This window comes from Xyrauchen texanus, chromosome 15 (genome assembly GCF_025860055.1).
Source record: "Xyrauchen texanus isolate HMW12.3.18 chromosome 15, RBS_HiC_50CHRs, whole genome shotgun sequence".
Taxonomy (NCBI): Eukaryota; Metazoa; Chordata; class Actinopteri; order Cypriniformes; family Catostomidae; genus Xyrauchen; species Xyrauchen texanus.
This window is the reverse complement of record NC_068290.1, coordinates 16,410,247-16,425,397: the sequence shown is the minus strand read 5'-3', so window position 1 is coordinate 16,425,397 and position 15,151 is coordinate 16,410,247. Positions and strand designations below refer to the sequence as shown.

The 15,151-nt window shown below is 37.0% G+C and overlaps 1 protein-coding gene across 2 annotated transcripts; it reads left to right on the top strand.

The window, feature by feature from the left end:
- Window positions 1–957: 957 nt before the first annotated feature.
- On the top strand, window positions 958–14,186 carry mboat7 (membrane bound O-acyltransferase domain containing 7). Of its 2 annotated transcripts, XM_052143318.1 has the most exons (10): window positions 961–1,080; window positions 1,682–1,717; window positions 2,613–2,699; window positions 2,994–3,123; window positions 3,561–3,687; window positions 4,170–4,326; window positions 4,735–4,930; window positions 5,633–5,785; window positions 7,256–7,432; window positions 11,189–14,186. In XM_052143318.1, exons 3-10 carry the CDS (start codon window positions 2,624–2,626, stop codon window positions 11,586–11,588), a joined length of 1,416 nt encoding a protein of 471 aa, XP_051999278.1. In that variant the 5' UTR covers window positions 961–1,080; window positions 1,682–1,717; window positions 2,613–2,623; the 3' UTR covers window positions 11,589–14,186. The 2 variants fall into 2 exon arrangements, with proteins under 2 accessions (XP_051999277.1, XP_051999278.1); XM_052143317.1 differs by lacking the exon at window positions 1,682–1,717 and having other exon boundaries at window positions 958–1,080; window positions 11,189–14,164.
- The last annotated feature ends 965 nt before the right edge of the window (window positions 14,187–15,151 follow it).

The window sequence follows — 15,151 nt, the reverse complement described above, 5'->3', positions numbered from 1 at the left end:
TGGAGTAAGGAATAGCGACTTTGAGAGAGAGAGAGAGAGAGAGAGAGAGAGAGAGAGAGAGAGAGAGAGAGAGAGAGAGAGAGAGAGAGAGATCCTATTTATCACTCGTATTTCTTAAAAAAATGCTAGTGCTTAATTTGGTTGCACCACCTGTTCTTAAGGCAAGTCTTAACCAGTAGGTCGTAAGATCTCCGTAAAGTAAAAGAAAACGCAGGAAAGTGCACTATTGTTCAGAGTTTGATTGGTGGAATCATGCTGAAGAATCATTACTCCTGTCGGAGTCTTCCGTTAATATTTAGTTTATACGTAGGGATAAGTCCTACCTAAATTTAATGGTGCAACGCTCAAATATTTAGTATTGCGTAAATTGTGACTTTAGTGCCCAATTACGCCACAACTAGGCTAACGGATAGCTGGTGCAACCGACTGTAACATATACGAAATATAAAATATATACAAATTAATAAATGTCTATTTTTCCAGCCTGTATTAGTTTTTATGTATCACGCCTTATTTATTAAAAAAGAATTGCAGTAAAATGAAACGGACGTTTCATTCATTTTAATTAACAACGTGCAGATTGGATTAGCCAACGTTGAAAAATCTGGTCATGTTTGTTGTGTAATAATTTGTTGTTATGCCAATGCTTCCCATTACACAACATAGACAGTTTTATCAAAGACAGTGGCGGATGCCCCCTAGCGACCGCTTTACGAGCGTCACAGTGAAAGTGACCGTAATCTGTCCAAGAGGTTGCCAGATATGTAGGTTTGACTGCATCATTCTTTACTCGTATATATTTGGTACATGGACAAAAACGTAATATGTTTGTCACAATTAACTAGTATTTTGTGAATTTGTACGATTGTTATGATTCAAACTGTGGCTTGCGATAATATCGCTAAAATAATTTATTTTCTAATAATGTTATGAATATCTGGCAACCCACACAGCGAACTCTCACCAGATGCGGTAGTAGGAAGTGGTGAATGAGGAGAGAACCCGCTAGTGTACGAGCTGTTAAATGGGACTCTAGGAAATATCTGTCAGGATAAATTGTCACCTTCAAACTTCATTGTTGTAAGTTTTGCTGTCGTTTCGGAAGTATGTTGCGCTGGCAGTCCCATTCTGCCAATGTCAATCTGCTTATCTGCAAGGCCAGTCAGTCAGAGCCCAGATGTTGTACAACGCTTAATCTAAATGTGATTCAAATTACTTTTCATATCTCGGTAATATGAATACAGGTTGGTGTTATTGTTGCGTTAAGATAACTTGTCTGAGCTGTACAGATATGTTGTTGAATGACGGTTCATGGGTCAGTTACAGACATGCCTGATGCTGTCATGACAAGCTAGGAATGTTTCTTCTCAATGAAAGGATTTCTGTTTTAATCTAAAAGTAACGATTGAATACACTATAAGCATATAACTATTACATCAACGTGTTAATAATGGCGGTTTTAACGGATTAAAGAGATAGTACACCATAAAAATGGAAATTCTTTAATCATTTTGTTTAAAAAATCGTATGACTTTTTTGTGGAACACATAAGAAGATGTTAGACGGAATGGTCAGTCTCAGTCACCATTCACTTTCACTGTATGGAAAAGGAAATTAAAGTAAATAGTAAATTAGACCATCTGTTCCTAACATTCTGCCTAACATCTTTTTTGTTTCACAGAAGACGTAAGTCTTACTGGTTTGGAAAAACACTAGGGTGAGTAGCCTATATGCTGACAGAATTTTTGGGTGAACTGTCCCTTTAACACACGTCAGTGCTATTTAACCTGTTTATTCCACCCCAAATATTATTGTAAATTGTGTATAAAAAATAATTGTATTTAGAACCCCTATGAGCACAAAACAAAACTCCATAAGTTGTTGGTTAATGGAGAAATAGGACCTTGGGAGAAACCAGACTCACTGTTCCCCTCTGGCTAAACAGCATGAATATAATGCCAATATTAGTTAGTTGTGTGCAGTGCAAATCATGGTTTCAAATGAGTAAACTATGTTAGTGTTAAGGGTCAGTGTTGAAACAGATTTTGTATGAACCGTAAGATTAATGACTAATGTCTTTGAAGTCCATCCTGGATTAACTGCAGATATTCACATAGATGTATTGTCCTTTTTTAGTTGGCTGATGAAGGCTTTTGTTGGCAATTAATTCAAATTCGATTTTAAGAGTGTAGTCCATCATTACACCAAGGTGATGCAGGCATAGATCAGTGAGGTGCATTGCAGTTCAACCGGCAGGTCATTTCAGAGAGCTCTACAGTAAATCCAAGGTTTAGGCAGTGGCATATTATAGTATCACATGTCTTATTTGTTGCATCATCTCTTTGATATATGAAAAATAAAACATCATAATATCAAAATATATGTTTTATTTTATTATTTTCTAATTGTCTTGAAAATGTTTAGAAAATTTGACAATACATTTTGTAGATCCATTTGTGATAGATATAAGTGCCAGGTCACTAAAAACCAGAGTATGTAATAATGTTTGGCAAAACACCCTTGTATTTTAGTGTTACATTTTGTATGGATAAGCTTAAAGATCAAATATGATATAAACAGTGAGAGAATTGTTGTGTTTTTTGTTATTTTAGTAAACAGAAAGATGTCACCAGATGAATTAGTCTACCTAGGAATCCTTGCTGCATCCATACCTGTAGGATTCCTTTTCCGCTACCTAAGTAAGTCAGACCTTGTCCTTTTTTCAGGTTCAAATAAGTTACAATCTGCATAGTAAAATGTCTAATACAACTAAGCACAAAACATAATAAAGCATGCATATCCAAACTGCAGTTACTGCAAATGCTGAACAAGAATAGCATTGTAAAATCACAAAAATTACAGCTTATTGTTAGTTTAAAAAATGATAAAGAGCATGTTGCTTAAAAGCGTTTCTTGGGAGTAACAGTATGATGACATTTTGTTATATAACAAAGCATCATTAAAATAGCTCCTATTTGTGCATTATTTACCAGGCCCTCCAGTCAAGCAGGGGGCTGCATTGCTTACTGGTCTGATCATCACCATAGCAACCTGTGGGATCCACACTCTACACTCCCTTTGCACAGTATTAGGAACATGGCTAATTATAAAGATTAACTGGAAGTGAGTATGACATGTTGCAGCCATGTAGATTTCATAATAATATTTGACATCCCTTATGTGAGCTTCAGTGTTCTGTATGCTCAAAGTTCTATGCAAATCTTTTACTTGTGACATTGGTCGCGTTCACACATACAGCCTTTTCCAGAAAATTACTTACATTTTCCAGTTTAGAAGTGTGAACACGACCCTTTTGAAAATACTGGTAAATTTTGCTCTAGCAAAAAATGTGTTTCCTTAATGCATAGTTGTATCATTACCTAGAAATGTCCTGAAATGTGTGAACAGCACATTTGGTACATTTACCAGTAATGGCAAACCAACAATTTTCCTGTAATTTACCTGGTCGCATGTGTGAACGGGGCTAATGAGAGGAAACATAGATTTGATTTTTTCAGCTATTCCACTGTAACCCTTGGGTCTGTCTTGTCTGTATTTAGGAGTGCCCCTTCTTTGTCTTTGGGATGGACATTTCTTTACCTCCTTTTTTTTCGTCTGGTTACCTGGTTTGGCCTCCCTCACCCAACACCATTTGCCAATGCCATTCAGCTTCTTTTAACATTAAAGGTAAAACACAATGAAATTACACACCTTATTATTGTTCTCAACTGGTTTGCTCCAGGACCCAAATATTACATTGGACATCAATTTGTTACCCAATACAATACCAAACCCGTAAACCAATATTTAATGTGGGTTGAATATGGCTAGCTTCTACCTAGTCACAAGTGGAAAAAATCTGTAAAGTTTGATTGCAAATGCATGTGGACATACATTCGATTTGACATACATGACATCAACGACAAAAGATATGGGAAGCATTTTTCTCCCCCTTTTCAATGTTGAAAGCCTAAGTATTCTACTATCTTTATTTTGCACAATTACTTGATTAATTGCATTTTATTATTTGCATTTATAATGGACACACTCCATTCACGGACACACTCCATTTTTGGGCCGCAACCCACCAGTTGAAAACCACTGCTTTACAACATGGTTTAGTCTCTTAATATAAAAATGGTTGAATTACTATTGTTTTGAATACACAGATGGTCAGTTTAGCCAATGAGGTTCAAAGTTATCACTTGGAGAAGAAACAGGAAGTGAGCGCCTTCACCAAGTCCCCAGTGGTTAGAGTACTTTCCCATGAGCCCTCACTGTATGACATTATATCATATAGCTACTGCCATGTGGGAATAATGACAGGTATTTTACATGACTACTGCGTTGATTTGCATGTGTGGGAATGTTGAGTGTATTCAAATGTTCCAAACTGTTTTGCATGTATCCTAACTTGTCTTTCTCTGTTTTTCTCTGCTACTAGTACAGTAATGTGTGAGTCCGTTTTCTTTTTATAACTGATTGTGTTTATAATTTCCCCTCTTTTGCCATCATTTTCCACACAAATCACCCATCCACATGCTTCAATTTCATCACCCCAAAATGTTTCAATTTTCTTTTCCACTCATTTTCATGTCTGTATTCCAATGTCATGTGATATATCATAAACTACCCATCTACTAACATTTCTTCATTAATAACTATTCCCATGCACTCCGCACATTCCAATATTTTCCATTCTTTCTCTTGCCCACTTTTGCCGGAATTCCCCAGGTCCCTTCTTCCGTTATCAGACATATGTAGACTGGTTGCAGCAGTCCAGTCCTCTGTCTCTGCCGGGTAAAGAGCCCTGCCTTCAGAGGGTGAAGATGGTGCCTGTTTACGGAGCTCTCTACCTAGCTGTCAACTCTGTCTTTCCTTTGTCCTATGTCCACACTGAAGAATTCTTGGAGCACAACTATTTTTACAGGTTTGTTGTCCTTGTGGACATGATCAATTCTAGAGTTTCTAGAGTGTAAATGTCCAGTTTAGAGTCTAACTGTAGAGGCCACAGGAGATGTTAAAGAAAGAGTTCACCCAAAACATTTTATTATATCATTCATTCACCCTCATGAAGTTCCAAACCAATATGACTTCATGGAGCCCATGGGGAATTTTTTTAAATGAATGGTACTGAGGCTTTCAAGCTTCAAAACGGACACAAAAGCACCAAAAAATATATAAAAGCGGTCCAGTACACAATATATAGACTTATATAAAAAAATATATATGAAGTCATGTGATAGCTTTGTGTGAAGAACAGACCAAAATATGAGTTGTATGGACCACTTTTATGGTGACATTTTTTTGTCACTTTCATTATTTGGGAAAAAAGCAGCATCCATGATATTCTTCATATAATATAAAGAAAAAGGTCAAACTGGAACAACAAGTGTGTGAGTAAATAAGGACAGCGTATTCATTTGTGGGTGAACTATTCCTTCAATTAAAACCGTATTCTGATCATTTTCATATAAAGCAACTTGGTTCTGTTGTGTTGGTAATCAAAGTGGTGCATTATCTTTCAAATGGAGCACGCTAAACAAAGATTTCAGACTTTTGTGAAACATGAGGTTATTACTCACATCCTCTATCTTATAGCTTTTTCTGTCACAATGGTTATATATTTCAGGTTTTTCTACATGGTGGCAATATTCTTTGTATTCCGGATGCGTTTCTACTCAGCATGGTGTGGCGCAGAGGCAGGCTGCATCAGCGCAGGCCTAGGCTGTTACCCCCAGGGGGCGCTGTCCAAACCTGGAGGAGGGCCAACTGTGAAATATAGGTAGATTAACTTGATTAATTAATACATTTTTAATGTGCTTTTCCTGTTTGATTGGACCTTTGTGATTATTATGATTTCAGCGTCTCCTTCTGATGTTTTTCCTTTGATTTGATAGTACAAAACTTTATTAATCCTTGAATGGAAATTTGCTTGTAAGAGTAGCAGATTTACAGGACACAGTAGAACCCAATATCAGTGGACAGCAGGGACATGGCTACACAAAATGAAACAGCAAGGCAAACTTGAATGGATGAATGGTAACAGTGAATAAATAAAATTTAAAAAAGGAAATTAAAAATAAACGAAAAATAAAAAATCTTATTGTGAGTCACTCTACAATAATTAAATAATATCTGGTAAAGGATTTGTGCAAACAGTGTTCACGAAAAAAAAAAATCAATAAGTCAATAATGTTTCAGCAGGTACCTACAGTTCAAGTCAAAAGTTCACATATACTTTAGCCAAATACATTTGGCGGACACTTGATGTTAGAAAACATTCCCTGTCTTAGGTCAGTTAAGCTCACTACTTTAAGAATGTGAAATGTCAGGATAATAGTAGAGAGAGTTATTTATTTCAGCTTTTATTTCTGTCATCACATTCCCAGTGGGTCAGAAGTTTACATACTCTTTGTTAGGATTTGGTAGCATTGCCTTTAAATTGTTTAATTTGGGTAGCCTTCCACAATCTTCTCACAATAAGTTTCTGGAATTTTGGCCATTCCTCCAGACAAAACTGGTGTAACTGAATAAGGTTTGCAGACCTCCTTGCTTGGACACGCTTTTTCAGTTCTGCCCACAAATTTCCTATCGGAATGAGGCTTTGTGATGGCCACTCCAATAACTTGACTTTGTTGTCCTTAAGCCATTTTGCCACACATTTGGAGGTATGCTTGGGGTCATTGTCCATTTGGAAGACCCATTTGGGACAGAGCTTTAATTCCTGTTGATGTCTTGAGATGTTGCTTCAATATATCCACAATTATTTTCCTTCCTCATGATGCCATCTATTTTGTGAAGTGTACCAGTCCCTCTTGCAGCAAATCACCCCCACAATATGATGTTGCCACCCCAATGCTTCATGGTTGGGATGGTGTTCTTCGGCTTGCAAGCCTCACCCTTTTTCCTCCAAACAAAACAATGGAATTGTGATATAGTCAATTAAAAGTAAAACAATCTGTCTGTAAACCATTGTTGGAAAAATTACTCATGTCATGCACTCATGTTAGAGATGTCCTAAACGACTTGCCAAAACTATAGTTTGCTCATTTTAAATCTGTGGAGTGGTTAAAAAATATGTTTTAATTAATTAAACCAAAATGTATGTAAACACCTGACTTCAACTGTGCATGATATTAAGATGCCAGACTAGACTATCTAGAGGAAGTTGTGAAATCCCTTGAGGGCAACAAAATATGAATAAGGTTTGTTCATATTTGGTAATGTTGATAAAATGGTATTTATGTTTCAGCCCTGATCCACACACAGCAGTGGAGTATGATTTTAAGACGATCCAGAACATTGACTGTTATAACTCAGATTTCTGTGTGAAAGTGCGACACGGCATGCGATACTGGAACATGACTGTGCAGTGGTGGCTTCATAACTACATCTACCCCAATGCCCCTTTCAGAGCATATGCTCTCAGGTAATACACAAAAACACAATTGACATTTCAACTACATTATCAAAATGTGTACTGTTGCAATGACCATCACTAACTACTTACCATCAATGTTCCCTCAAATTTGTATTGGGCAGACCCCATGATTGAATTAAGAGATTATGACTAATGGTAATATAAATTGTAATCAAATTGAAATTAGTTATAAATTATAACAGATTATGTTTGGTTATTTTAGAATATATATATATATATATATATATATATATATATTTTTTAGAATATATATATATATATATATATATATATATATAGCTCTGAAAAAAATTAGGAGGCCACTGCAATATTATCAGTTTCTCTGGATTTACTAGTTTGACAACATTTCTCCCAAATTCCAAATAAAAATATTGTCATTTAGAGCATTTATTTGCAGAAAATGACAACTGGTAAAAATAACAAAAAAGATGTAGGGTTTTCAGACCTCGAATAATGCAAAGAAAATAAGTTCATATTCAAATTTTAAGCAACACATTACTAATGTCTTAACTAAGGAGGAGTTCAGAAATCAATATTTGGTGGAATAACCCTGATTTCCTCACAGCTTTCATGCATCTTGTCATGCTCTCTACCAGTCTTTAACATTGCTGTTGGGTGAATTCGTGCCACTCCTGTCACAAAAATTCAAGCAGCTCGGCTTTGTTTGATGGCTTGTGACCATCCATCTTCCTTTGATCACATTCCAGAGGTTTTCAATGGGGTTCAGGTCTGGAGATTAGGCTGGCCATGACAGGGTCTTGATCCGGTGGTCCTCCATCCACACATTGATTGAGCTGTCTGTGTGGCATGGGGCATTGTCCTGCTGGAAAAACCTGAAAACCTCTGGAATGTGATCAAGAGGAAGATGGATGGCCACAAGCCATCAAACAAAGCCGAGCTGCTTGAATTTTTGCAGCAGGAGTGAAAATGAATACGGACTTGTGTCGAAGTCTTATTCGAGGTCGGTAAACACTACATCTTTTTGTTATTTTGACCAGTTGTCAAACCATTTTCTGCAAATAAATGCTCTAAATGACAATATTTTATTTGGAATTTGGGTGAAATGCTGTCAGTACTTAATAAAATAAAAAATTGTATTTTACTCAAACGCATACCTATAAATAGTAAATCCAGAGAAAACTGAAATTGAAAATTTTGCAGTAGTCTCTTAATTTGTTCCAGAGCTGTGCATATATATATATATATATATATATGTATATGTATATATATATATATATATACAGTGCCATGCAAAATTATTCAGACCCCTGACCAATTCTCTCATGTTACCAAATTAAAAATGGTACACTGAAATTAAATTCAGATTGATATTTCATTTTAAAACACTGAAACTCAAAATCAATTATTGAATGGTGACATTGTTTTTATGTTGGGAAATATTTTTATGAAAAATAAAAAACTGAAATATCTTGCTTGCATAAGTAATCAACCACCGAACATTTGGATTTGTTCAAGCCACCTTTGCTGCAATAACTGCATTACATCTTTTGGGGTGCACACAGTGACAAAGTGATTTTGGCCCATTCTTCTTGGCAGATTTGCTCCAGGTTGTTCAGATTGGTTGGGTGCGTGTGGACTGCAATTTTCAAATAGTGCCACAGATTCTCAATAGGATTGAGATCAGGACTTTGACTTGGCCACTGTAGGACATTCTTTGTTCTTGAGCCACTCCAATGTTGCTTTGGCCTTGTGTTTGGGATCATTGTCATGCTGAAAGATGAATTTCCTCCCAAGCTTTAGTTTTTTAGCAGACTGAATCAGGTTCTCTTGCAGTATTTCCCTATATTTTTCTACATCCATTCTTCCATCAATTCTAACAAGATGCCCAGACCCTGTTGATGAGAAGTGTCTCCACAGCGTGATGCCGCCACTACCATACTTCACTGTAGGGATGTCTGTCTTGAGGCATAGGAAATGTTAGGTTTGTGCCACACATAGCACTTTTAGTTTTGGCCAAAATGCTCTATCTTGGTCTCATCTGACCTCAAAACCTTCTCCCACATCACAGCTGGGTCACTCACATGCTTTCTGGCAAACTCCAGACGTGCTTTCAGATAGTACCTTTTGAGTAACGACTTCTTTCTTGCCACCCTCCCATACAGGCCAGCGTTATTCAGTGCTCTTGATATGATTGACTGGTGCACCATTACTCCACTCCCTGCCACCTGCCACTAGCTCCTTCAAAGTGATTGTTGGTCTCTCTGTGGCTCCTCCCACAAGTCTCCTTTTTGTTAGAGTGCTGAGTTTTGAGGGACAGCCTTTTCTTGGCAGTGCCTGGGTGGTGTGGTTCAGCTCAACTGTGCTCACTGGGATATCCAAACATTTGGATATTATGTTGTACCCTTTCCCTAATCTATGCATTTTTCTTACTTTATCTCTAACTTCTGTGGAATGCTCTTTGGTCTTCATTTTCCTTCCGATTCACAGCCTGACCAGTGATCCTTCAACAATGGGTTTTTTAGCCAGAAAATGTGATTGCAACTTTAATTATGCATAAGTGGATGCCATTAGTAAAGTAACTGTGTCCTCGTTAGGACAATTACTTTCATCGGTGTAACATGGCAGCTTCCACAGCACAGGGGTTGAATACTTATGCAAGCAAGATAATTCATTTTTTATGTATATATATATATATATATTTCTCAACATGAAACCAATGTCACCTAACAATAATTTATTTTGAGTTCCAGTGTTTTAAAAGAAAATATCAAACAGAATGAAATTTATAGGTAATTCAGTAATATGAGAGTAAACAATATATAAATATTTGGTGTGTGTGTGTGCACCTTTGCCTTCAAAACAGCACAAATCCTAGGTACACCTGGTTTTTCTTAATTGTTGTTGGATAGGATGTTCCAAGTGTCTTGGAAAATTTGCCACAGTCTTCTATCAGTTTAGGCTCTTCATGTAATCACAGACTGACTCCAATGTTCAGTGAGGGGCTCTGTGGGGCCATTACATCTGTTGCAGGGCTCCCTGTTTTTCAATTTTATTCTGTTCTGTTTTCAAAAGTAATATTTGGGAGTCTAAAATGTATATTTCCTATTGACACACTAAAGCTAAAGATATAAATAACCATCTTAATACAAATGTTTTTGTAAAACATCTTATGTGCCTAAGACTGTATAAATAGTTTGCATAATTCAAAATTAATTTATTAAAATACATTAATAATTAGTATATGTTTTACTTCATACTATTTACCATAGAAATAGTTAACTATATGAATTAATAAACATTTTAAAATAATAAGAAACGGTAGTTCATAATAAATAATTTTATCTAGACACCATACATTATTTTTCAGCATTGTTTTCTCGAAAGAAAGGATTTTGTCGCCATTCAAAGTCAAAGAAAAATAATAATGCCTGACACTTTGTGCGTTTTCAAATGTGCCACTAAATGAACGCATTAAATTTATGAAACTCTGGTTTACTTTTTGTAAATGAATCCTCTTATGAATGAATCAGTGGTGGATATTTCCACACAAGATTCCTCACAGCTTCAGTTCTCAACACACATGTGGATTGACACCAGTTTAAAACTCTAATCAATCATTTAGCTTTTATTCAATAAATATTTACCTTTTTCTCAAAATATGTCTGATTCTGCTTTCTGTGATAATTTGTTTGTCTACTCGTGAACAATATCAGAGGCATGTGGCTGTGCATGCATGTAATTTACAGGGGATATTGATGACCATCTTTGCTTACTCTCTGCCAGGGCTGGATGGACTATGTTAATAAGTGCTTACTGGCACGGCCTCCATCCTGGTTACTACCTCTCCTTTCTCACCATCCCACTCTGCATCGCAGCGGAATCGGCCATGGAGGCCTCTGTCAGGGCCCGTTTGGGGCCCACAGGCCAGAATATCTTTGACTGGGTCCACTGGTTCCTCAAGATGAGGGCTTACGACTACATGTGTATGGGGTTTGTTCTCCTGAAGGCTAGTGACACCATCAACTATTGGAGTTCCATATATTTTATTATTCACATCATCGCATTTGTTTGTATAGGAGTAGGACAAATGATGAAAGGGGGTAAAAAGAAAGAAAGGAGGGAAGAAAGTGAGGGAGATAAAAATGTGAAGAAAGAGGATGTGGTGAGAGAGAAGGCTGAGTGATATGAATGTGTATAAGATTGTGCTGAAAGATGGAGAGGTGGTATGTTTACAAAAAAAGGAAAAACAAACATGGTAATAGCAATCAACTGCCAGTTAGATATTGTTTCAGCTTTTTAAAATGATGAAAATGTAAAGTATTTTTTCCCTGTTGTTTTTGTAACAAAAACAAAAGAGTAATAGAATGATATCAACACAAGTACACCAATCTTTTTTTTTTCTAACAGTGAAAATGTTTCAGTCTTCAGTGAATTTGGTCCGGTAAATAAATGCTTAGTAAATACATTGAAGTCAAAACAGCTATACGTGCACATTCCAAACTCTCGTCTCTGGTGTTTTTGTGTTCTTTAATGAATGATTTGACATATTTTAAAAATGTCTCCTTTGTGTTTGCTACTGAAAAGCCATGTATAATAACCATATAGATTAATCCTGACCAGGTCAGTTATGTTTAAATTATACTCTTTTTCTAAATTGCTTTGATTTATTGAAGAGAGATTTGTATTATATGTTAATCTTGGTGCTCTTTTGAACAGTGGGCCTGGGACTAGATTTCATCTCTCCCACAGAGTACTTCAAACTGAATATGTCCATTTACAAAAAAGACCCTCTAATAAATGTTACACACGTATCAATAGTTTTAGCACAAATGTATGGAGCTGTATGATCTAATGGTGTCATTGACATAATGCAACTTTGGAACAACAACAAAAGCACTGAAAGAAAAATATATGGGATTTGAAAAGTTAGTTTGCCTTGTTTTTCATACATTCTGATGGGTGAAATGAGTATTCATTAATGGGTTGTGGTCATATGAAGAATTCAGATAACTCTGATACTGTACAAAGAATGTGAAAGTGGTTGGGAACATTCAGCTGTTTTCTCTCTCTTTTTCAGACATAGGAAGCCGGAGAGAATGTCTTGCTCTTTTTAATAACATTTGTTGTTTGGTAGTATGCACATGATGTAAATTACACTTTAATTTAAAGTGTTGCTAATACTGTTTGTGCTTTATAGGTGAGCATTTTTCACCCATTGTACGTTATTCTGTGTTGATATTGAATATCTTGCACCTCTCCACATTGCTGCCTCTGAAAACGTTTTAAATAATAAGACAGACTTTTTTAAAGCAATCCTTCACTTCTAAATGTGCGTACACACTGCCAGCGACTTTATCGCTGCAGGTCGCCGGTGGCTGGCGGTGAAGTCGCTAGTGGGTGTTCCCACTACTGGTTGCCTAGTAACGTTTATAAATGACATTCACGGATGCCACTCCATTGCTGTTGACAGCGAATCTCTTTTCTTGCCACTAAAAACAAACATTTTGGAGGGAAAAGACTAAATATAAATGGAATCAGTACATAAAATGCTTTATATCAAAGATGAATGAGAAACAAGGCGTGCTGTTTGGCATAGCGGCTGTTTATCTGCGGCGAAAATGCAAATGCCGGTCTGTCTGGGTCCATAAAATCCCCGCGATCTCAGATAGCTACACCTTTCCACGCAGTATTTTTCTTAAAAATGTCCTTGTACGTGGGAAGAGACATATAAAGCACTGGAAAATTTCTAACAGCAAGAATTAGAAAGGTGGATGAAAGGCTAATTCTTGCTGTTAGAAATTTTATTACAACAGGGGAGCATCTCTAAAACGCACCACAACAACAACGAAAATAAAAAAAAATAAGTTCTCCTCTGTTCTAATTCTGGTTCTGTTCACTCTACCTCTCTTTGAAAATTCTAATTTTATTCCACTAGGTTGGCATAAAGCACTGGATTATTTGTTATTTTTTTCTTTCACATTCCAACACCATATACAGATCTGAAATATAGGTGGCACCATAGACATTCAGTCAATTTTTTTAGTTCAAGCACCACTCTTGTTGTTTCATTGAATATCTTAGCCTCTGAGTGACTAGAAGCACAATCTAGATGTCATTAGAAAGCTAAGATCCTCCCCTTTGCAATGACATATAAAAGTTTATAAGCAATATTCGAAAAAAGATTTTATGATGATTTTGTTTTTGCATGCTTTTCCTTCTGTGTGGCATATTTTGTTCTGGACATCTACGATATAACATTCGATTATTCAGCCAAGCAAGCTCACTGACAAATAAAGAATTATTTAGAAAGGTAAAAGCAGGTATAATGTTGGTGGCTGCTTGGGGTTATATGCTGTGGTGTAGTTAACTGTATATTCACATGCCTGAAAGTGAGAGCTTTCATTTGATATATTGTCCATTAAGGTATGTGAAGGACTTTTATTTGCATTTAATTATTTCTACCCCGTTGCCTGTAGAGGGTGCAGATTTTCAACACAAATGATTGGAGGCCATATTTTGTTATTTTAAGTAACAGAAACGCAGGTGGTTATCTCTGAAAGTTCAGATACCTTTACAACTTAGTACACTTGACATTGCGTTTATTAACACTTATGGGGAGTGCCTTCTTACATTACATAGTTGAAACCACTCTACAATAACGACAATAATCTAACCCCACAGCACCTCGTGTTGGGTATTCTTACAAAGCAATTGTATATTGTGTATTTTATACTGTGTGATATATAAATAAATATGTTTATATTTATATCTAAAAGTTTCACTTGCGTGTTCGCGTCTTTTTAAAGATGTCGTTCTGTAAGTGTTACTTGAGCGAGAACCACATCCCACTGTCAGATGATCAGCATGAGAGCTACGTTTACTGTCTGGGCCACACCCACACAGAGTCCGCTCTCATGGAGACAGACTGTCCTCACTGCGAGGGCATGAGTCTTTACCTCCATGTAAAGATCTCCTCTGTCAGGCGCAAGGCACGATCTGGCATCCCCAGCCCAAGCTGTGGAACCTGCACGTGTGGTCCCTGAATGGAGCGTGCTAAAAGTGCCAGAACTGACACATTCAGTCATGAACACCATTTTACAGGCAGAGCACTGTCCACGAGACACCTCTACGCGCCCTGTAGTAAAATGGAATGTGTTCAATGATTGTTTTTTTTTTACATGGCAAAGACCCAGTAAACTGTCCCATACATGAATTAGCGTGAAGTGATCATCTGTGTTCCGGAACTGCTTTCAGCTCCTTGAATAACGTGTAACATGTGAGTAAGGGCAGCCGGTGGACTTTCTGGTGCCCCCTAGGGAGTTGATGCTCTACGCAGACTGCGTAGTCTGCTTATAGGGAGCGGCAGTACTGGCCGTGGTCAAGTGTCCGTCCGGAGAGAGAAAAGTGGTAAGATTATGTTTAACACCTGTTTCTAATTCCAGTGAGCATGGGGAGAGTGGCATATAAGCAGCCACGCCAGCAGCAGAAAGCAAAGAGGGTCTGGCACAAGGAAGGCCACTGTGCTTCTGTTATATTTAATCTATTGTGTCTGTGAAACTGATGCTTAAGTGATGCCTGTGAAGCTGTTGAATTTAAGTAACTACGTGCCTGTGAAGCTGAAGTGTTTGTGAAGTTGTAAAACATTGAAGTGGCTGATTAAAGTCTTACCTGAGCCTGGAAAACTCGCTTCCCTGTGTTCTCCTTCCCTTTTCCTTGTAATGTGCACTGGTGCCGAAGAACATCCCA